The following is a 22,500-nucleotide window of genomic DNA, read 5'->3' as shown; positions in this document are numbered from 1 at the left end:
GATGCCTGTTTGACATTAAATAAACACAGAATGAGAATGTTTTGCTCCAATTTCTATCTTGAGTGTTCATTTTATTAACAAACTATAAATCTACATTTGAATTGTGTCTTCAGCTTTCAAAAAGGTGCAGTAAAAGTTCAGACTGCAGGTATTTCATCTTTTAAAGACCTTGAGCAGGTTAGCAAGTGCACTCAGGTGAAGCTCCTGCTCCTGATGTGATTCCAGTGAGACCTTTTAGCCTTTTGCCGGTCACAGTGGACCAGCTTCTTTACACCACATTTTTTACAGTACAGTTCTGAATCTGGATTCCCTTCCAGACATAACCCTCCTATTTCCATCCGGGTTTGGGACCTGCACTGAGAGCGCACTGAATATATATATATAAATATAAAAGAGGGGGGGGGCTAAGATTCGGGATTCGTACCCCGGATTTCCAGATGTAATGGGACAGCATGCTTTGCCACAGCGGCACCCGTCTCTATGAAAACGATGCAGACGCACTGATCTCTGATCCTGGAGCTCCTGATTATTTGCTAATATGGAATCTAGATTAGATCCGTGTTGACAATGACATGCAGGAACCATCAAATATTTATTATCTTTTTGTTTTGCTTTTCAATAAGCTTTGTTTGCTTTTTTAAAGTATTGTTAACGTTTTTATTTATTTGAGTTTTACGCCACTTTATACACATGATTGTGTTATTTATGACATGATCGGCGTTATGTTTAAGTCATTTTTTCCTTGTTTCTATTTGTCCATTCATATTTTTGCTTTTATTTTTGTTCCTGCCAGGACGTTTAGGGTCGCTCTTGTGTTGCTCTTGTGTTTCCTTGGTTGAGGGTTTCTTGTATGTGTAGCTGTCGTCTCTCTCTGGTGTATTTGGGGCATTCGATCAGAATATGCAATAAGCAATTGTTAATAAGCAGTTTAATAAGCATTAATAAAAATGTAATAAACATTGTTAATAAGAATTTTAATAAGAATTAATAGGCATTTATAAAGCATTGTAAATAAGCATTAATACGCCTTTTAATAAGAATTGTTTATTAGGATTTTAACGTCATGTTTTACACTGTGGTTACATTCATGACAAGATTCATTCGTTTAATATCAAACACAGTCAGTCATGGACAATTTTGTATCTCCAATTCACTTCACTTGCACGTCTTTGAACTGTGGGAGGAAACCGGAGCACCCAGAGGAAACCCACACAGACACGGGGAGAACATGCAAACTCCACACAAAAAAGACCTGGACCGCTTCACCTGGGAATCGAACCCAGGACCTTCTTGCTGTGAGGCCACAGTGCTACCCACCGAGCCACCCTTAATAACAATTATTAAGCATTATTAATAAGCATTGATAGACATCAATAGACATTAAAAAGCATTGTTAATAGGCGTTTTAATGAGCATTAATAGGCATATGAAATTATTTTAATAAACACTGGTAATAAGCATTGCTTTAACAAGTCATGGATTATCTTTGCAAATCTCTCAATATGTGAACTCGTTAACACAGATTAAATAAACTCTGCACAATTAATCTGCCTGGTTACATGAACTATATTATCTATATTATCAATATTATATATAATCAATTATCTAGTAGAATAGAAGCTAAAAGTGAGCTTGTCAGTGCACAACAGAGTCTCTTGGAGTTTTATTTATGAAACATGTGGCACCACTTCAGTCATAAATATAAGATTAAAAGGTAAATCCTCTATTGTGCATGTGGGGATTTAAAACATCAGATTGTATAGAGTTTATATAACTGAACCACGTGTTTAATAGTTTAGGGATGGTCGCATTGTAGTTTGGGATGCAAACATGCCTGAAGGAGCTTAACATGTGTTTACTTACAGGGGGTTTTCTGGATCAAGCGAATAAGTGCTATTTATTTATAAAGCTATTTAAAAATAACACACTTGCTATAAAAAGCCACATGACTGCAGGTAATGTTCAAAATAACAGGAATATTAACCACTCCAGCTAATTAGCATTTGGCTAATTTAGATTAAATAACATAAATCCGTTTAATTCTACACGATCAGAACGCGTGTTTTACTTACTCCTGTTTTCCTCCAGACGCCGCACTGATCCGCGGGGAGAAATAAACTTTCTGATGATCAGATTTTAATAAAACTGGTGTAGAGCGGCACACACGTGAGTTCTGCTCAACACGCTGAGCTGCAGGAAGTCAGAACTATTTCCGTCGCATGCAGCTCACCACGCTGGCGGTGTGTTTCCCACCCGTTTTCCGAAAACAAATCCCGCCTCCTTTGACATGATTGGCTCCTGTGTTGGAACAGCGGTCGCAGATTGGTTAGTCGCTTTACTAGATTAACGAATACGGGTGGAATAACTCCCGAGTGCGCTCAGATGCACCGGTTTTGGGGAAAAAAAATCCCACCTTCTTTGACATGATTTGCTATTTTGTAAAAAAAGGCAGTCGCGGATTGTCCAGCTGACAGACTAGATTAAGGAATACAGTCCGAATATGGGTGGAATGAACTCCTGAGTGTGTTCAGATGCGCCAGTTTTGGAAAAATCCCGCCTCCTTAAACGTGATTGGCTACTGTGATAGAATAGCAGTCGCTGATTGGCCAGTCACCATATAAGATTGACGAATACGGGTAGAATCAACTTCTGAGTGCGCACAGATGCACCCGTTTTCGGGAAAATCACACCTCCTTTGACATGATTGACTACTCTGTTAGAACAGCTGTCGTGGATTGGCCAGTTGACAGACTAGATGAAGGAATACGGTCCGAATATAGGTGGAATAACTCCCGAGCGCGCTAAAATGCACCGGTTTTGAAAAAAGCCCGCCTTCTTTGACATGATTGGCTATTGTGTATAAATAACAGTCGCTGATTGGCTAGTCGACAGACTAGCTCAACGATTACAGTCCGAATATGGGTGGAATAAACTCCCGAGTGTTCAGATACGCCCGTGATTGGCTACTGTGTTAAATTATTATATGAACGAATACGGGTGATAATAGATAAACGAATACGGAATACGTGAAATCAGCTTCTGAGTACGTTCACATGCACCCGTTTTCATTTGACTCGACTGGCTATTGTTCTTACACAGCGGTCACGAAAACGGGTGGAAAAAACTACTAAATCCCGCCTCCTTCATAATGATTGGCTACTGTGTTAGAACAGCAGTCGTGGATTGGCCAGTCGCTTTACAAAATATCCGAATACGGGTGGAAAAACCACAGAGCGCGTAATCCCGCCTCCTTCATGATGATTGGCTACTGTGTTAGAACAGCAGTCGCGGGTTGGCCAGTAGCTCTGATCGCTGAACGAATACGGGTGTTAAAAACCCTAGAGTGCGTTCAGGGGTACCGTGTGGAACACGTGTGGACCAGGACCGCCGGACTTCGCTTATGGAGGATGAGTGGGATGAAGAGGAGCAGGTGGTGGTGGCGGAGCTCTCCGGAATGATTAACTCAGACGTGCTGAGTGGGCCTGGGGGAGTGTGTAAGATCGTGGGCATGAGCACCGAGCAGCCCATCCTGCAGCTGGGCAGGTACGTGTTCGCCGGGCAGTACGAGGACTCTCTGGGTACCTGTGTGATCTTTGAGGAGCATCCTCAGGACCAGGCGGGTTCCGACCAGAATCCCGCCCTGCAGTACAAGTGCCACACCACCAAGAAGCTGATGCTGCAGAGGACCTTCCTGTACGAGAGGAAGGAGGGGGAGGCGAGCACTGGTGGGATTGAGATCCTGTCCCTGAATGAGGGGGAGATGGGTGGCAGGGCCAACACTGTGTGCCACTACGGCCTGGACCCTACAGAGACCCAGGGGCCCAACACGGGAGACGTGATCAGCGACGACTCGGACATCGAAATAACAGAAGCAGGAGAAAGTTCAGTCATGAAGGACGGTGTGACAGAAACACCACAAGTCTGAGAACTAGTACTGGACTAGTAATCGAAAGGTCAATGGTTCAAGCCCCACCACTGCCTGGCAGCCACTGGACCCTTGAGCAAGGCCCTTAACCCCCTTAAAAGCTCAGACAGTATACTGTCACAGTACTACTGTAAGTCGCTTTGGATAAAAGCGTCTCCTAAATGCTGAGAATATAAATGTAAATAATGATCTGTAAAGTGGGTGGTACAGTGCAGCAGGTGGATTGGCTGCACTCATGTCTCCCCACCTAAATCATCGACCAGTTTCAAAGCCAGGACATTGTCCAACGTGCTTACAAACTTCTGTACGGACAATAAAGTTCATTGTAAATGAAAATTAGTAGCAGTAGTAGTTCGCATGGCGCTACGCCTCTATTTAAAGCGCAGAGAGCCACCTGAAGTCGTCTCCTGTTGGGTGGATGGTGCTGTATCCTCCTCTCAGGCTGGTTATCGTCCTGTGGAGCCTCCAGACAGGTCGGACACAAAGGGGAACCCCTATACCGGATGACCTCAGTCAGTCATGTGGCTGCTGTCCACTGTCTTCTTGTAAGGGTGTTGAATCCTGGCAATGGCTTCTTTACCAGACCTGACCGGCTGGGAATTGAACCCAGGACCTTCTCGCTGTGAGATGACGGCGCAAAACGCCACAAATGTAAATGTAATAAAATGTATGCCTGTATAGAATTGTGTTCTAAATAAAAATAAAACAGCAGCTGCACCGGTTACACCTGTAACCCTGCTAGTACGTGGCTGTATCCGGAATTGTGTCGTGTCCTGTTCTACTAAACATGATAAATTGGTACTAAAGCTACAGTATCAGGTGGATACAAATATAACATTTGTGATATAACACATGATGGTTTCCGGTCCTTCTCCTTCTGTACGTGTTTGACAGCATTTAGTAACGAATCCTACAGATCAGAACCCAACCTCTCCATACTGTGTAGTGTAACATGCACCCTTATCGTCCTCAGTGGGGTCTTGATTTGGGTTTTTCTGATAAGTAAGGCTTATTAAACATCAGTGTTGAAGTTTATTTACTGCTCTCAACCTAATTAATGTATGAACTCATAAAGGGTTAATAATGATATGGACATACATATACAGGGCAGCTGTAGCCTAGTGGTTAATCACAAGGTTGCCGGTTCAAGTCCCACCTCTGCTAGGTTGCCACTGTTGGGCCCTTGAGCAAGGCCCTTAACTGCTTCAATTGTATACTGTTACAAACTAAGTCGCTTTGGATAAAAGCTTCTGCTAAATGACGTAAATGTAAATAATAATCAGGAGCTCTATAAGGAATTCAATACTCGTACAACCCTAAATCAGAAAAAAAACATTGGGACAGTATAGAAAATGCAATTAAAGACAGAGTTTCTTACATTTACTTTGACTTTCATTTGATTGCAGACAGGATCAACCTGAGATATTTAATTTGTTAATAAACCTACACTGGGGTGTCAGTGCCCTTGGTAAAGGTCATTTACACTCTGTGATGCAGCATTAATGTAGAAAAGTACATTGAGATCTTAGAGCAACACGTGCTGCCTTCAAGACGTCGTCTTTTCCAGGGACGTCCAGCATTTTTCAACAAGACGATGCAAATCCACCTGCTGCACACATTACAAAGGCGTGGCTACAGAAGAAGAGGGTACAGGTACTGGACTGGCCTGTCTGCAGTCCTGACCTGTCCCCAATAGAGAACGTGTGGAGGATTTTGAAACGACGACGACCCCCCGTACTGTTACACATCTTAAGACGTGTTTGCAGGAAGAACGAGACAAAATAAAAGCTGAAACACTAAATCACTTGGTCTCCTCGGTGCCAAAACCTCTTTTAAGTGGTGAAAAGGAACGACAACATTACAAAGCGGTAAATGCTTTACTGTCCCAACTTTTTTTGGAGTGTGTTGCAGAACTGAAATGTAGGAATGGATGTTTATTAATAAATGAAATGAAGTTGAGCAGATAAAAGATGAAATATCTCAGGATCATCCTGTCTGACATCAAATAAAAGTCAAAGTCAATGTAAGAAACTGTGTTCTGTCCTGTTATGGAGACGCCAGAGCAGTCAGGGCTACGATTTATTGTAACACTAAGACATAAATGTAAATATTACATTTTTAAACTTGTATAAACGTACAAAACACATTTCTACAGGAAGTCCATCAACCTGCACCAGAATGGACCGGTCCAGGCTGAGCAGGTCCGAACGGACGCCCGCTCCGATTCAAGTCCAAGCTCCGAGTGTTTCCGTTACAGCACCCCCCAGACCTCCTCGAAGGCAGAGCAGATCTTGGTACACGCCAGGGCCGCAGACAGGGGGTAGTTACTGATGGACACGGTGCTCTCTGTGTAGTCCACGTTCACCTGTATGAGTAGGGAAAGTCGCCGGTTAGACGATAACCAATCAGGATACAGCAGAGAATTTAAATATTCAACATCTCTGAGGTTCGATTGGAATAAAATTAAATTAATATTTAATATAATGCAACTATAAGATGTTTCTACACTCACTGTCCATGTTATCAGCTCCACTTACCATATAGAAGCACTTTGTAGTTCTACAATTACTGACTGTAGTCCATCTGTTTCACCCTGTTCTTCAATGGTCAGGACCCCCACAGAGCAGGTATTATTTAGGTGGTGGATGATTCTCAGCACTGCAGTGACACTGACATGGTGGTGGTGTGTTGGTGTGTGTTGTGCTGGTATGAGTGGATCAGACACAGCAGCGCTGCTGGAGTTTTTAAACACCGTGTCCACTCACTGTCCACTCTATTAGACACTCCTACCTAGTCGGTCCACCTTGTAGATGTAAAGTCAGAGACGATCGCTCATCTATTGCTGCTGTTTGAGTCGCTCATCTTCTAGACCTTCATCGGTGGACACAGGACGCTGCCCATGGGGCGCTGTTGGCTGGATGTTTTTGGTTGGTGGACTATTCTCAGTCCAGCAGTGACAGTGAGGTGTTTAAAAACTCCAGCAGCGCTGCTGTGTCTGATCCACTCATACCAGCACAACACACACTAACACACCACCACCATGTCAGTGTCACTGCAGTGCTGAGAATGATCCACCACCTAAATAATACCTGCTCTGTGGTGGTCCTGACCATTGAAGAACAGGGTGAAACAGATGGACTACAGTCAGTAATTGTAGAACTACAAAGTGCTTCTATATGGTAAGTGGAGCTGATAACATGGACAGAGTGTGTGTGTACAATCTACATAATTTATATCTAAACTATATTAGACGAACACACGTGGGTGTTTGTTCTTTATTTTGAGACACAATCATCTCCACAATTGTTCCAAGCACATTCCGTTATGATTAATGATGATTATCTTCTGCTTTTATTGTTCTATTGAGATGAAAAGCTTGAAGCTCTCGTCTCCATCAGTATTTTTAGAGCTGATAATAGCTGAAGGTGGGCAGAACAATAGAGCTGTTGGTAAAATGGGGTCCCAGCATTCATCAGAAAACATTACCGCCACAACCTACCGCTCCGTGTGCGAAGGCTCCGATAACCACGGCGGCGGGGCCGTCCCCCGGGACCGTGCTTCTGGGACAGACAGCGTCTCCTGCCTTGAAGGACATCGCGAAGCGCGGGCAGCCCGCGGGCAGGTGGTCCGATACGGGGTTCTTAATCATCCTCAGGAGGCGCTGTGGACCGTCGGCCGCTCTCACGCTCAGCTTATGCAGGAGCTGCACTGAAGGAGAAATACAGGAACGGCGTGTTAAACGTAGCAGCACCGAAGTGATGTGTGTGTGTGTGTGTGTGTGTGTGTGTGTGTGTGTGTGTGTGTGTGTGTGTGTGTGTGTGTGTGTGTGTGTGTGTGTGTGAATAAAGAGTTTCACTAAATTCAGTAGTGACGTCTGAAAAAAAAATAAAAAAAATTCATATACTCAGCTGCTAAGATCCAGTGAAACAGATAGACAGACATATTATAGACAGACAGGCAGACAGATAGACTGTCAGACAGATTATAGATAGAGAGATTGATAGAGGCATACAGATTATTGACAGAGAGACTATAGATACAGATAAATAGATTATAGACACAGCTAGATAGAGAGACAGACAGATTATAGACAAACAGATATAGAGACAGACAGATTATAGACAGATAGAGAGACAGATTATAGATAGATAAGCAGACGGACAGATAGACAGAGAGACTATAGATAGACAGACAGACAGATAGAGAGACAGACAGATTATAGACAGACAGACAGAGAGACAGACAGATTATAGATTATAGATAGACAGATAGATAAGAAGACAGACAGATAGACAGAGAGACTATAGATAGACCGAGATAGAGAGACAGATAGATAGAGAGACAGACAGATAGAGAGACAGACAGATTATAGACAGACAGATAGATAGAGACAGACAGATAGACAGATTATAGACAGACAGTTGATTATAGACAGATAGATAAGCAGACAGACAGATAGACAGAGAGACTATAGATAGACAGACAGATTATAGACAGACAGATAGATAGAGAGACAGATAGATAAGCAGACAGACAGATAGACAGAGAGACTATAGATAGAGACAGACAGATAGATAGAGACAGACAGATAGACAGATTATAGACAGACAGATAGATTATAGACAGATAGATAAGCAGACAGACAGATAGACAGAGATACTATAGATAGACAGACAGATTAGACAGATAGATAATAGATAGACAGATAGATAAGCAGACAGACAGATAGACAGAGAGACTATAGATAGAGACAGACAGATTATAGACAGACAGATAGATAGAGAGACAGATAGATAAGCAGACAGACAGATAGACCATAGATAGACAGACAGACAGACAGATGTGTGCTACAGACACTATCCTGACCACCCACAGTCATGCTCTGGTTCTTTGAGGTTACAGAAGTGACCGCCCTGACGTGTACATTTACATAACATGTTCACATCCTGACCGTTACAATCTCTGCTTCTGCACATCTGCTTCACCGTCTATATTCTGAGATATACACGGTACTTTACCCATTAATCCACAGAAGCGTGGGAATGTGCGTGGAATTCGTGTCTGTGGGTTGATCTCGATCAGAGCGTTCTTCTCCGTGTGAACGTAGACCTGCAGCAGTCCAGCTCGGTTTAACGGACTGTCCATCAGCATGAGCAGGGACTAAACCAGAGCACAGAGCTTTAATACCACCAGAATCCTGAAATTAACCTGTTAACACGTTACAGTGCTGAACTGGATCACTGACCTGATGGGTGATGTCTGGCCGGACGTTACCGGGGTCTCGTCCACTCTTCACTATCAAGTTCTTGTGCTGGTCGCAGTTCAGCAGCTCGAACGTCTTACCGACCTGTAAACACATTAAATTAACGTTATTTAGGAAGGTAAACGACATGTCAGCATGAATCACAGCAGGAGCAGATGTGGTAGGAGCTGGTGTATCGAATAAACCAGTATTTATAACCTCTCTGCAGCAGTCTGGGTTCTGATCGTGAGTTCTAACCAAAGATCTTACGGTGGTAAAGTTAGTATACATCCAAACATGAATGAAACTGCATGAACTGACTCTGCAGTAAACAAGGAACAAACTACAATCAAATATATGTAATAAATTATTTTGTTATTCTTTATTTGACGCCGTTTCTCAAATGTGAACCAAGGGAGCGTCTAAAAAGTGCATGAAGCTTGTAGTAAAGTTGTAGTAGTAACATGCACCATTCACTATAACTGTATAACGTCCTACAGTCTGGGTACAGTAATAAAATACATCATTTAAAATTGATTAATCTAAATTTTAATATAATAAACATTCTAGTCGGTACCTAGTGACATGTTCCACCTACTACAACCACAGGGAAAAAACCTACAGTATGGGTACAGTAATAATAATAAGAAATTACATTACCTAGTCACACTACTTACTACAGCTGTATTACAAAATAAAAGCCCTACAGCATGGGTACAGTAATTCATCATAACGTACAAAGAAATAACAAAAATCAACAAAACGTACATTTTTAATATAGCAAAGGTTGTAGTAGTTACTCAGTAACATGCACCATTCACTACAACTGTATGAAGTCCTACAGTTTGGGTACAGTAATAATATATATCACTTAAAATTGATTAATCTAAATTTTAATATAATAAACGTTGTAGTCGGTACCTAGTGACATGTTCCACCTACTACACTTAAATTACAGGGGAAAAAAACCCTACAGTATGGGTACAGTCATGAAGAAGAAGAATATAAAAATAACAAAAATCTAGAAACATACATTTCAATGTACAGCTGCGTTACAAAATAAAAGCCCTGCAGCATGGGTACAGTAATCATAAAATGTAAAGCACAATTAACAAAAATTGACTAACGTAAATTTTACTATAGTGAAGGTTGTAGTAGTTACCTAGTCACTTCTACTACCTAATACAACTGCACACAGTAATAAATAATAAATAAATAATAAACGATATGTACCACATACTACACCTAAATTACAGAATAAACCCTACAGTATGGGTAGAGTAATAAATAATAAGTAAGAATAAAATGTAAAAATAAACAAAAATCTAGAAACATCAGTTGTAATGTAGCTTACACTGTTTACTACAGCTACAGCATGGGTACAATAATTCATCATAACATTTACAAAAAATGTATAAAAAAAATCAACAAATGTAAATTGTAATATATTAAAGGTTGTAGTAGTTACCTAGTTATTTTGTACTACTTAACACAACTGCACACAGTAATAAATAAATAATAAACAATGTAGTCGGTACCTAGTGACATGCACCACATACTACACTTAAATTACAAACAAAATCCTACAGTATGGCTAAAGTAATAATAATAAGTAAGAATAAAATGTAAAAAAAAAGAATACAAAAATCTAGAAACAAATTTTAATGTAACAAAGGTTGTAGTATTTACCCAGTCACTTACACTACTTATTATAGCTGCATTACAAAATAAAAGCCCTACAGCATGGGTAGAGTAATTCATCATAAAATGTACAAAATCTATAAACTTATTAAAATTATAGTGAAGGTTGTAGTAGTTACCTAGTCACTTCTACTACTTAATACAACTGCACACAATAATACATCATGAAATGTGAAAACTAACTTTACACGGTACCTGTAAACACATTTAGAGATGAAAACAGAACTGTTATTTAGTTGGAGTTACCCAGTAACATGCACCACTCACTACAACTGTATTAAGTCTTAGACTAGAATTTAGGTACAGTAAAAAATGTAGTTTAAAAAATTCTATAAATGAAATATCTAATTTTAATATAATGAACGATGTACTGCAGTCGGTACTTAGTGACATGTACAATAATAATAATAATAATAAGTAAGAACAAAATGTAAAAACAGCATGGGGTAAAGAAATTAATCCTAAACTGTAAAAATCTAGAAAAGTAAATTTTACTATTGTGAAGGTTGTAGTTACCTAGTTATTTTGTACTACTTAATACAACTGCACACAGTAATAAATAAATAATAAACAATATAGTTGGTACCTAGTGACATGCACCACATACTACACTTAAATTACAGAATAAACCCTACAGTATGGGTAGAGTAATAATAATAATAATAATAATAATAATAATAATAATAATAAGTAAGAACAAAATATTTAAAAAAAACAAATAGAAACATAAATGTTATTGTCGCTTACACTGTTTACTGCATTACAAAATAAAAGCCCTACAGCATGTGAACAGTAATGAATCATAAAATGTAATAAATAAATAAATAAATGAACATTATTTAAGAATGTAAACGACATGTCAGTATGAATCACACCAGTAATAGATGTGACAGGAGCTGGTGTATAAAATAAACCAGTATTTATAACCACTCTGTGTAAAACGTGACCAGATTCTGATCGTGAGATTAAACCAAACACCATTCCGATTTACCTTCACCGTCTCCAGCGTCGCTCCCTCCAGCACCACGATGAGACGCTTCTCCATCATTTTATCGTGCAGATTTCGAGGCCGTTTGGCTGCTTTCGGTTCATATTCGTCCAAATGTTCGAGACCACGTTTCCCTCCCGTGTGAGCCGCCATCTTACTGACTGCTGTCCGGAGAGCGTCGCGTCGATTGTGCGTCATAGCAAAACACCAACAAAACACCAAGATCCGAGTCTTGACTGTCCTTATACTGTCTTAATCTCTAACATAATAACACACATTCTACTGTAAATAGTCCAGTTCATTCCAGTTTAGTATTTAGGAATTATTATTATTATTATAAGGTCCAGTGCTGCTTATTTTTCATCCCAAAAGCAGCATGTACTCATGTTTATGTAGTTTTTATATATACACATACATTTGGAAAACCCAGCATCCAAACATGTGCTGCACATGTGTGTTTGTATTACAGCTGTACCTCGAAACTCGACCTCAGATGGTTCTGGGTTGAGTTTCAAGGTATTTTTTTCCCATAAGGATGGGATTCCAATGGGGAAACCTGTTAATGCGTCCATGGTCCCGTAGAACTGCATTTATTTTAGCCGCATGTAAAATAATGAGGTTGTTTTTGACACTTTTACACTGAAAATAACACAAATATAATATAAACACACTGAAATACAATAAAATACAATAAAAGCTGCACTTTAGTTTTACTTCTTTATTGTTTCATTACGCTTCTTAATGCTGGAGATGCTTGATTTTGGAATACTGAATTCTGTTTAGTACCGGCGCATTCACATGCGAAGTGACAAAACCGCTTTTGTGCCGCTGTGCCGTTATTTCCTATGAAGTGTGATGGCGGTGCACAAAGCTTAGCGTGACTTATTGTAGAAAAATGAGTAGATCGAGTGAGGAATTTCATTAGTGGAGAGAACTTATGAGTGGGCGGCACGGTGGGTAGCACTGTAACCTCACAGCACAGGGTTCGATCACCAGGTGCACCTTTCTGTGCGGAGTTTGCGTGGGTTTCCTCCGGGTGCTCCGGTTTCCTACCACAGTCCAAAAACATGCCACCAGGCTAATTGGAGACACTGAATTGTCTTATAGGTACCTGGCCGCTAGGATGCATAAACCAGTGAATTGTAGTGCCGGTCCCAAGTTCGGATAAATAGGGAGGGTCGTGTCAGGAAGGGCATCCGGCGTAAACACTGTGCCAAATCAATAATGCGGATCACGATCCACCGGCGACCCCTAACGGGAGCAGCCGAGGAAATAGAGAGAGAACCTATGATCAGTAATAATGAAGAGAAGTTTAGTGCTCCTGTCTCCTTCTTTTACTACATTAAACCACGTTAAGCTTTATTTAGACTCTGGGGGAAGCTGATTCTGATTCTCACCATTTCTCAGAAGCTGGAGCTGTAACACAAGTTTAAAAGTGAAACAGGGAGGAGAATCCAGATAAACACAGATCCACGTGGAGCTGTAACACTGGATCTGACGCTTATTCCACACTAATGCAGACTCAGCTCAGATTTGATGACGCTGAGCAAGCTGAGCACTGAACAACACGTTGAGTTTAAGGGTACAAATTTCAAGTTTAGGGGACGTCAGTTACAAGGTACCGCTGTATATATATATATATATTCTATTACCTTTTATACCTTGTTGGCAAAAAAAAGTGTTTGCAAAGCTATTATCAAGCAAAAATGACATACTGAAAAAACGTTTGTTAATCATTATTGGACCACTGCATAATCAATTTTACATCAGTTATTTTAATATTTTGCTTTCGTTATTATTCTAAAAGGTAGAAAAATACTTAAAATACAAAAAAAAATCACTATGACTCTAAGAAAGTTTCTGTCTCACATCTTAAAACAATTGTATATAAATAAAAATGTTATATTGGTAAATGGTAACACATTTTACTTAATAATATGCACAATTTAAAACACTACATTTTTTACACAAAAAAACAATAAAAACAAGCTTTTTAAATCTAACAAATCTCCAGAGTTTTCTCAATTTACACATCAGGGACAGACAAGCTTGATTTAACAGATCATAAAACTCATGGATTTTACGTCACAAATTTATAAAAAGAAATATCAAAAATATAAAAAAGAAAGACAATGTGAGAGTAATTTATGTGTGCAGTTTAAAAGTATTTTGTGTTCCCGCTTCATTTATATTGGTGACTTTTATTTGACACAGTCTGTCTGTGAGGTAACGGTTGAGAGCGGCGCTCCGTCTTTCCCTTTCATAAAGTTACATAATAAAAGTCAGGATTCGAATCCATCGTTCTGAGGTTGCCTTGCTTGAAAATGTCTCCTTTTAACACTCAGCCCGTGTCCACATGAGGCTTCCACGCCTCACACGAATATAACATATATAACTTCTGTTCTCCACGTACACACAAGTGTGAAATCTCTTCGTCTGGCTCTCATGGTGCTCAGTCTGTATGTTCCTACTGCAAGTCAGCGTCGAAGTTTAAAAAACTATTAATATAAAAAGTACCTTCAGGAGTTAAAATGTATTCCTACAGAAGTCCAGAAAGCATTTATTTATTATTTTCCATTTAGCGTTTAGTCCTAAACAATAAAAAAACCCAGTTGTCACCTATAAATAAAAAAACCTTAATTTTTTAGTTTCTTTCATGTATTGTGACATACGCTATATTGCCAAAAGTATTCACTCACCCATCCAAATAATTGAATTCAGGTGTTCCAATCACTTCTATGGCCACAGGTGTATAAAACCGAGCACCTCGGCATGCAGACTGTTTCTACACACATTAGTGAAAGAACGGGTCACTCTCTGGAACTCAGTGAATTCCAGCGTGGCACCGTGATGCCACCTGAGCAACAAGTCCAGTGGTGAAATTTTCTCACTACTAAATATTCCACAGTCGACTGTCAGTGCTATTATAACAAAGTGGAAGCGATTGGGAACGACAGCAACTCATCCACCAAGTGTTACCACGTAAAATGACAGAGCGGGTCAGCGGATGCTGAGGAACGTAGTGCGCAGAGGTCACCAACTTTCTGCAGAGTCCATCACTACACACCTCCAAACTTCATGTGGCCTTCAGATCAGCTGAGGAACAGAGTGTAGAGCTTCATGGAACGGGTTTCCATGGCTGAGCAGCTGCATCCAAGCCTGACATCACCGAGCGCAATGCAAAGCGTCGGAGGCAGTGGTGTAAAGCACGCCGCCACTGGACTCTAGAATCACGCTTGTCCGTCTGGTGATCCGATGGACGGGTCTGGGTTTGGCGGTTGCCAGGAGAACGGTACCTGTCTGACTGTATTGTGCCGAGTGTAAAGTGTGGTGGAGGGGGATCATGGTGTGGGGGTGTTTTTCAGGAGTCGGGCTCGACCCCTTAGTTCCAGTGAAAGGAACTCTTAATGTTTCAGCACACCAAGAGATTCTGGACAATTTCATGCTCCCAACTTTGTGGGAACAGTTTGGGGATGGCCCCTTCCTGTTCCAACATGACTGCGCACCAGTGCACAAAGCACAAGGTCCATAAAGACGTGGATGAGCCAGTCTGGTGTGGAAGAACTTGACTAGCCTGCACAGAGTCCTGACCTCAACCCGATAGATAGAACACCTTTGGGATGAATTAGAGCGGAGACTGTGAGCCGGGCCTTCTCGTCCAACATCAGTGTCTGACCTCACAAAATGCGCTTCTGGAAGAACGGTCAAAAATTCCCATAAACACACTCCTAAACCTTGTGGAAAGCCTTCCCAGAAGAGTTGAAGCTGTTATAGCTGCAAAGGATGAGCCGACATCATATTAAACCCTATGGATTGAGTCACTCAGGTTCACATGTGTGTGAAGGCAGACGAGCGAATACTTTTGGCAGTATAGTGTATTTGGAGTGTTTAATTTAATCCACTGGCTCTCATCAGTACAAACCCGGCCTTGGTGTTCGTCATTGTTTTCGCAAAAACACAGAAAAATACGTTGTGATCTCAAGGGAAACAACGTTTGGTATCTTAAGATCATGAGATGAATAAAACATGGCCCTTCTGGACTTGAGTAGAACTCCACACTGTTGCGTTGTGGCTGAACTGATGAATCTGCGGTTCACGCGCGTCCCGAACCGCGGGGAGATGATCCATGATCCGTTATACCAACTGGAGACCCCTTCAGCAGCTTTAGTTCCTCACATCCACCCAGAAGTCATCAGACTTTACTGCAGCATTGCGTTTTATCCGGGGTGTATGGGTAGGTCAGTTCGGTCCACTCGCCGGCTCTACTGTAAGCTGAGGGACTGCAGGCCAGCACGGCTCTGCACTAGCATTCTGGAGGACGGTGGGACTTGGATCTGTCAGTACACGTGAGTGGTTTGGGACAGAGAGCAGCACTGGAACACAGCACGGTCACCAGGAAGGAGGGTCTGAAGGGCATGAGGGTACTTTCCGAGTCAAAGCTGCAGCTCGCCTGTGAAAATAAGAATTAAATTAGAATTAATAGAGAATCGCAGATCACTGGGTTAAGACATCTTGTAATAGAAGGCCAGAATAAACCTCTTCAACATCATGGAACAACCAGTGGGCACCAAATCACTTTATTTACTAAAAAATGGCCTGTGACTGACCGGGACCCTAAACATTAATATAATACTAGATGTTATTTCCAATATTAATATAAATGCTTTCATTTTTATTTATTTATAATGTATTATACACCGATCAGCCATAACATTAAAACCACCTCCTTGTTTCTACACTCACTGCTCATTTTATCAGCTCCACTTACCATATAGAAGCACTTTGTAGTTTTACAATTACTGACTGTAGTCCATCTGTATCTCTGCATGCTTTGTTAGCCCGCTTTCACCCTGTTCTTCAATGGTCAGGACCCCCCACAGGACCACCACAGAGCAGGTATTATTTAGGTGGTGGATCATTCTCAGCACTGCAGTGACACTGACATGGTGGTGGTGTGTTAGTGTGTGTTGTGCTGGTATGAGTGGATCAGACACAGCAGCGCTGCTGGAGTTTTTAAACACTGTGTCCACTCACTGTCCACTCTATTAGACACTCCTACCTAGTCGGTCCACCTTGTAGATGTAAAGTCAGAGACGATCGCTCATCTATTGCTGCTGTTTGAGTCGGTCATCTTCTAGACCTTCATCAGTGGTCGCAGGACGCCGCCCACGGGGCGCTGTTGGCTGGATATTTTTGGGTGGTGGACTATTCTCAGTCCAGCAGTGACAGTGAGGTGTTTAAAAACTCCAGCAGCGCTGCTGTGTCTGATCCACTCATACCAGCACAACACACACTAACACACCACCACCATGTCAGTGTCACTGCAGTGCTGAGAATGATCCACCACCTAAATAATACCTGCTCTGTGACCATTGAAGAACAGGGTGAAAGGGGGTAACAAAGCATGTAGAGAAACAGATGGACTACAGTCAGTAATTGTAGAACTACAAAGTGCTTCTATATGGTAAGTGGAGCTGATAACATGGAAAGTGAGTGTAGAAACAAGGAGGTGGTTTTAATGTTATGGCTGATCAGTGTATAACCCGTGGGAAGTGTCGGGGTTTGTTGTACCTGAGTGAAGGAGGTGATGAACAGATGAAGGTGAGAGAGTCCCGACACTGAGGTGTCTCTCGAATCCCTTTGCAGACTCTCATTGTACGACTAAGGAGACACAAAGCAACAGGGACAGTTAGAATCTGCAGCATCATAAGGCGTCGTCTGTATAGGCGCCCGGATTCAAACCTGCGAGTTTGGAGATGTCAGAGCTGGAGTTCACTGTTACAGGGACGCGTGTCAGGAAAACACCCACACTTACATGCAGGGAGATCTGCAGAGCCGAGTAGTGAACCCACAACTCCTGCTGCTGGGACAGAGACAGAGACGACGACCCGTCCGTCGCTCTTAGGTAGTGCGACCAGGCGCAGGCGCTCTCCAGCTTAGGACTCTCCGACTGAGAAAGGACTGGAGAGGGACAAAAATATAAATAATACTACAAATTACAACCAGGTTTATATTACATGTAAAGTCTGTTCAGTTACACCTTAAACTACGACTTTTTCTACTTTACTGTGTTTTTTGCGGATAAAAATGGGGGGGGGATAAAACCGACTTAGTTTTTCAGTTAGTATATATAATTTTATTACCTTTCAATCAGCAAAAAAATAATAAAAACCCATAAAAATAAAACACCTAAAACAACAAAAACTACAAACTATATACAGTATATATATATATAATATAAAAATAAATAACATAAAATATATAAGAAAGGACTTAATATAAATATATATAATATATGAATATATATATATATATAAATATATATACATACGTATATATATATATATATATATATATATATAAATATTATTTACTTTTACTTTTAACAGTATTATTACTGTTAGTATTATTATTATCATCATTTTATTTTTATTATTATAATCATTACTGGTATTATTATTATTACTGCTACTTTCATTATTACTGTTATTATTATTATTATTATCCTCATTATTTACTTTTTATTATTTATCATTATTATTTACATTTTTTTATTAATCATTATTATTTACTTTTTTATTAATCATTATTACTTACTTTTTTATTATTTATCATTATTATTTACATTTATTAGTATTTTTACTATTAGTATTATTATTATCATTTTATTTTTATTAGTTAATTTTCCCAAGGGGATCAATAAAATGATCTCTTATCTTATTGTATTTTTTACTGGTATTATTATTATTACTGCTACTACAACTTTAATTATTACTGTTAGTAGTATTATATCATTATCATTATTATTTACTTTTAATATTATTATTACTTATATAAAATAAGGTAATTAACTAGTAGTCACAAGGTTCCCGGTTCAAGACCAACCACTGCCACTGTTGGGCCCTTGAGCAAGGCCCTTAACCTTCAGTTGCTTAGACTGTATACTGTCACTGAGCTGTAAGTCACTTTGGATAAAAGCGTCTGCTAAATGCTGTTAATGTAAATACCCGTAGCTCCAGCGTTTACTTTTGTCAGTGTCACCTATCAGGTACAAGTTAAATGTTTATGTTTTGTCTTTACGTTAGCATCCATTAAAATGTAGAAATGTATTTAAAAAGTGCCCAGGTGGAGTTCGAATCCCAGTTCTGCCTCCAGTCGGAAGTGCAGACAGTGCAACAGATAAACTCGGCCACTGGTCTGCTGGGTGGGACATTGTTTGATTTGGTCGATCATGCAGTTCACCAGATCTGAGAACGTCTGCACTTGTCAGATCTGCACTTAAACCTTTCACCTGTGTATCAGTGCGTAAGTAAATGATCCCACACGTTCAGACGAGTATCTAACACAGTCACGTACTGTCAGGGAGCAGCAGATGAAGAAGATCTTTCGCTATCAAGGTTCCCAACATCGCATAGTTCACGGCTCTACAAAACAACAGAAAGAAACATGATTATTATTATTATTTATATTTATTATTATTACTGGTATTATTATTATTAATTATTATTATTATTATTATTATTATTATGGTCATATTAAACATTATTATTATTATTACTGTTAGTAATATTATTATTATTATGATGACGATTATTATTATTACTGGTATTATTACCATTACTGCTACTACTACTTTAATTATTATAATTATTATTATTATTACTGTCAGTATTATTATAAGTCCTATTGTTATTATTATACATTTTATTAATTATTACTATTACTGTTATTGTTTTCATTACTGATATTACTATAATTATTATTTTTATTATTTTCATCACTGTATTATTATTATTTTCATTATTATTATCATTATTACTGTATTATTATTATTATTATTATTATTATTAAGTTACAGGTTGAGTTTTCTCTGTATGTTTTTGACAGGTGAGATAATTTCTTCTCGAAATGCAATACAAAGTATAAAAAAGGGCTTAATAATTAAATCATAGTAAAATCTTAATTAATCAGATAAATAAGTCAGAATGTGCTTTATACCTTGGGTAGGAGGAATGAAACATGGGTGACACAAACATCCCTACTGGAATGATCAGGTAATTAGAGCTGATGAACGGACTGATGGAGAGTCTACAAGAGAATAAAAATCTGAATTTATAAGCGTGCTCAACAGTAAAATGTTTAAATATAGATACAAACTTCACTTCTGGAAAAGCTGAGACGTTCAGTAAATCACACAAGGTCTCAACGTTTCCACCAAGAGGGTTTGTATTAAAATAAGAGACACTTTAAAACCCCAGATAAATATTAATATTAGTAACATTATTATAATTATGGTGGTAAAACTCTTAATAAACTCTGGATTTGGGTGCTTGGATGGCGCAGCAGTAAAACACACGAGAGTCTCAGCTCTGCTACGACAGGCCAGGCGCCTATATGAACCATTACGACCTCTGGTGCTGCACAGAGATGGGGGACTCTCCGTGCGCTATACGGATCTCTATATGAGCCTGTTTGGTTTGAGTCACGACTCTCCCCGGTCAGGAGGCAAGGTATGCAGCAGTAGAGGAAGTGAAATGCAATCGGGGAATTGGATACGACTAAATTGGGAGGAAAATTGGAAAATAACTTGGATAGAAAATCGCTCACACGTCAGGTTGTGGATCAGGAGAAAAGAGTCGGTTCCTCCACCTCTGCTGAAGAACCAGCAGCTGCAGGTAGTTGGAGAAGAAGTCCTCCTCACTCATTTCCACCTTAAACGAGAGACGTGTTCAGTTCTAGAGACGTTCCACCTTAATTTACACTACACAATGACTGAAGTGCTAAATCCCAGTACAGAACAGCTCTAGTTTTATTTATTTAAGTTTTAACATGAATACCTCTGCGTAGTGCTCGTCCAGTCTCATCTGACCCAGGAACTGGTCGTGAGTGGAGAGTCTCGGCGTGAGAAACGTGACCTGATGAAGAGAGAAGGTTAATCATCCGGCCACCTTCACTCCGACATGTTAGAGAAGTTCTTGGTTCTGATCACCTTTTTACCTTTTACCTTATTTAAGACAAAATCCTCCGTCTGTTTATCCCTCCACTTTAGGCTGGTTAGTTTAGTCCTGAAGGAGGAGTAAATATCACGCAGCATCTCCTCAGCCTGGAAAATAAGTGCCTTCATTACTGCAGATCATATCAACCATCCACCTGTCTGTCTGTACACCCATCCATCCATCCAACAATCCATCAAACCATCATCCTGTCTGTACACCCATCCATCCATCCAATGATCCATCAAACCAACCAACGAACCATCCGTCCATGGTGTCCGTCCGACCATCCGCCAGCCATCCATCTGTCCATTCAGTGAACCATTCATCCATCCATCTATCCAACAATTCATCTATCCATCCATACATCAGTTCTTCCATCTATCTGTCTGTCCACCCATTCATCCATCCATTCAGCAAACCATCCCTCCATACATCAAACCATCCATTCATCCATCCAACCAACCAACCATCCAACAATCCATTCAACAAACCAACCATCCCTTAATCCATTCATCCATCCATCTGTCTTTACACCCATCCATCCATGTGTACACCCATCCATCCATGCAACAATCCTTACAAACACCCATCCATTAGGGTTGGGCGGTATGGCGGTATTACGGTATACCGCGGTATTTAAAAATGGTGACGGTATTTTTAAAAATGTGAAGCTCCAAATTTCTGCTTCAGGTTTCCCTTGAAAACTGAGACTTTAAGACATTCGTGCATCCACAGTAAGGGAGCGGTAGGCGGTTGAAGCTCACTGATTGGCTGTAGTTATGGGAATTATGGCTCCTTGAAGGGAGTCGGATCTTTTGGCTCGGTTCCTTTTAAAGAGCCGTTAAAAAAAAATGACTCTTCGTTCCTCGGGAAGCGCTACTGGGTAAACTATAAGACAGCCCCGATATTAATAACAGTGATGAACAATCATGAAAATTTTGCTACCTTGCCTTAAATGTAGGCCTAATTCAAACAACACTTAAAAGAGAAAAAAGATTTATTTTAAAAGAAGAGAAAAAACTACAGGGAGAGACATGCTGTGGTTGCATCGCATTAAGTTTCAGAACAATCCTCTTTCGTGCAGAGACGTGCCCGTGTTTATTTCTGCTTTAAAACATACGCACCATGAAATAATCAGATTTAACATCAATAAACGAGATTATTTCTTAGTTATTTGTGCTCGTTTTCTGTATGTTCTCTCTGTAGCTCGGTTACGTCTCTCTCTCTCTCTCTCTCTCTCTCTGTGTGTGTGTGTGTCTCGCTCGCTCGCCGCGATATTAAAAGTGTTTTCGGATTTAAATTTCGACAATAAACAGCTCTTATTATGACTGACTGATTCCTTCTACTGATGCCAAGCTGAACGGGTGGATTACAGCCGATAAGAACTGCGCAGAAATAAACAAATATATATAAAGAGACGCATTTACACTTATGCGTGAAATATTTATTATAGATCAGATAGGATAAGCAATGTTTGACGTTCTGATTGTTTAATTTTTTGAAATAAAACATTTGAATACTGTCATTACACTGTAAAGTTTGCCCCCCCCCCCCCCTAATTTATTCAGTTATGGAAGTTCATCCATCCATCCATCCATCCAGCTAAACATTAATTTGTCTCCATTGTCTTCATCGTCAACCATCTTTC

General features: G+C 40.0%; 4 protein-coding genes across 4 annotated transcripts in view; 1 reads left to right on the top strand and 3 right to left on the bottom strand.

Moving 5' to 3' along the window:
- The window catches only part of nop2 (NOP2 nucleolar protein homolog (yeast)), an 18,891-nt gene extending 16,658 nt beyond the window's left edge, over positions 1-2,233 (bottom strand). The window contains exon 1 of the mRNA XM_062991479.1: positions 2,073-2,233. The gene's annotated coding sequence lies outside the window, so the exon portion shown is untranslated. The remainder of the gene's footprint in view (positions 1-2,072) is intronic.
- A 1,125-nt stretch (positions 2,234-3,358) lies between these two features.
- On the top strand, positions 3,359-4,680 carry gtf3c6 (general transcription factor IIIC, polypeptide 6, alpha). Its single transcript, XM_062992254.1, has one exon. It carries the CDS (start codon positions 3,401-3,403, stop codon positions 3,923-3,925), a length of 525 nt encoding a protein of 174 aa, XP_062848324.1. The 5' UTR covers positions 3,359-3,400; the 3' UTR covers positions 3,926-4,680.
- A 1,311-nt stretch (positions 4,681-5,991) lies between these two features.
- emg1 (EMG1 N1-specific pseudouridine methyltransferase) lies at positions 5,992-12,016 on the bottom strand. Its single transcript, XM_062992253.1, has 5 exons — positions 11,860-12,016; positions 9,171-9,272; positions 8,944-9,085; positions 7,425-7,633; positions 5,992-6,290 (listed from the first exon to the last, which is right to left on the bottom strand). Exons 1-5 carry the CDS (start codon positions 12,007-12,009, stop codon positions 6,177-6,179), a joined length of 717 nt encoding a protein of 238 aa, XP_062848323.1. The 5' UTR covers positions 12,010-12,016; the 3' UTR covers positions 5,992-6,176.
- A 1,766-nt stretch (positions 12,017-13,782) lies between these two features.
- The window catches only part of kel (Kell metallo-endopeptidase (Kell blood group)), a 22,445-nt gene continuing 13,727 nt past the window's right edge, over positions 13,783-22,500 (bottom strand). Inside the window, exons 11-18 of the mRNA XM_062992252.1 lie at positions 20,861-20,959; positions 20,694-20,771; positions 20,464-20,567; positions 19,855-19,944; positions 19,213-19,280; positions 17,672-17,817; positions 17,428-17,517; positions 13,783-16,306 (exon numbers count right to left, since the gene is read on the bottom strand). Of these exons, the coding sequence (XP_062848322.1) occupies positions 16,160-16,306; positions 17,428-17,517; positions 17,672-17,817; positions 19,213-19,280; positions 19,855-19,944; positions 20,464-20,567; positions 20,694-20,771; positions 20,861-20,959 (822 nt within the window). The 3' untranslated portion in view covers positions 13,783-16,159. The remainder of the gene's footprint in view (positions 16,307-17,427; positions 17,518-17,671; positions 17,818-19,212; positions 19,281-19,854; positions 19,945-20,463; positions 20,568-20,693; positions 20,772-20,860; positions 20,960-22,500) is intronic.

This window comes from Trichomycterus rosablanca, chromosome 3 (assembly GCF_030014385.1).
Source record: "Trichomycterus rosablanca isolate fTriRos1 chromosome 3, fTriRos1.hap1, whole genome shotgun sequence".
Lineage (NCBI taxonomy): Eukaryota > Metazoa > Chordata > Actinopteri > Siluriformes > Trichomycteridae > Trichomycterus > Trichomycterus rosablanca.
The sequence above is the reverse complement of the archived record's forward strand: the minus strand, read 5'-3'. Positions and strand labels throughout refer to the sequence as shown.

Bases quoted from the DNA above. Each gene is read 5' to 3' on its own strand.
- emg1 (XM_062992253.1), bottom strand. From the start codon at position 12,009: ATGGCGGCTCACACGGGAGGGAAACGTGGTCTCGAACATTTGGACGAA. The intron at 7,634-8,943 runs GTAAAGTACCGT...TTTCTCCTTCAG, and splicing joins ACGCTTCTGTGGATTAATGG to TGCAGCTCCTGCATAAGCTG. The intron at 6,291-7,424 runs GTAGGTTGTGGC...CTACTCATACAG, and splicing joins GAGCCTTCGCACACGGAGCG to GTGAACGTGGACTACACAGA.
- gtf3c6 (XM_062992254.1), top strand. From the start codon at position 3,401: ATGGAGGATGAGTGGGATGAAGAGGAGCAGGTGGTGGTGGCGGAGCTC.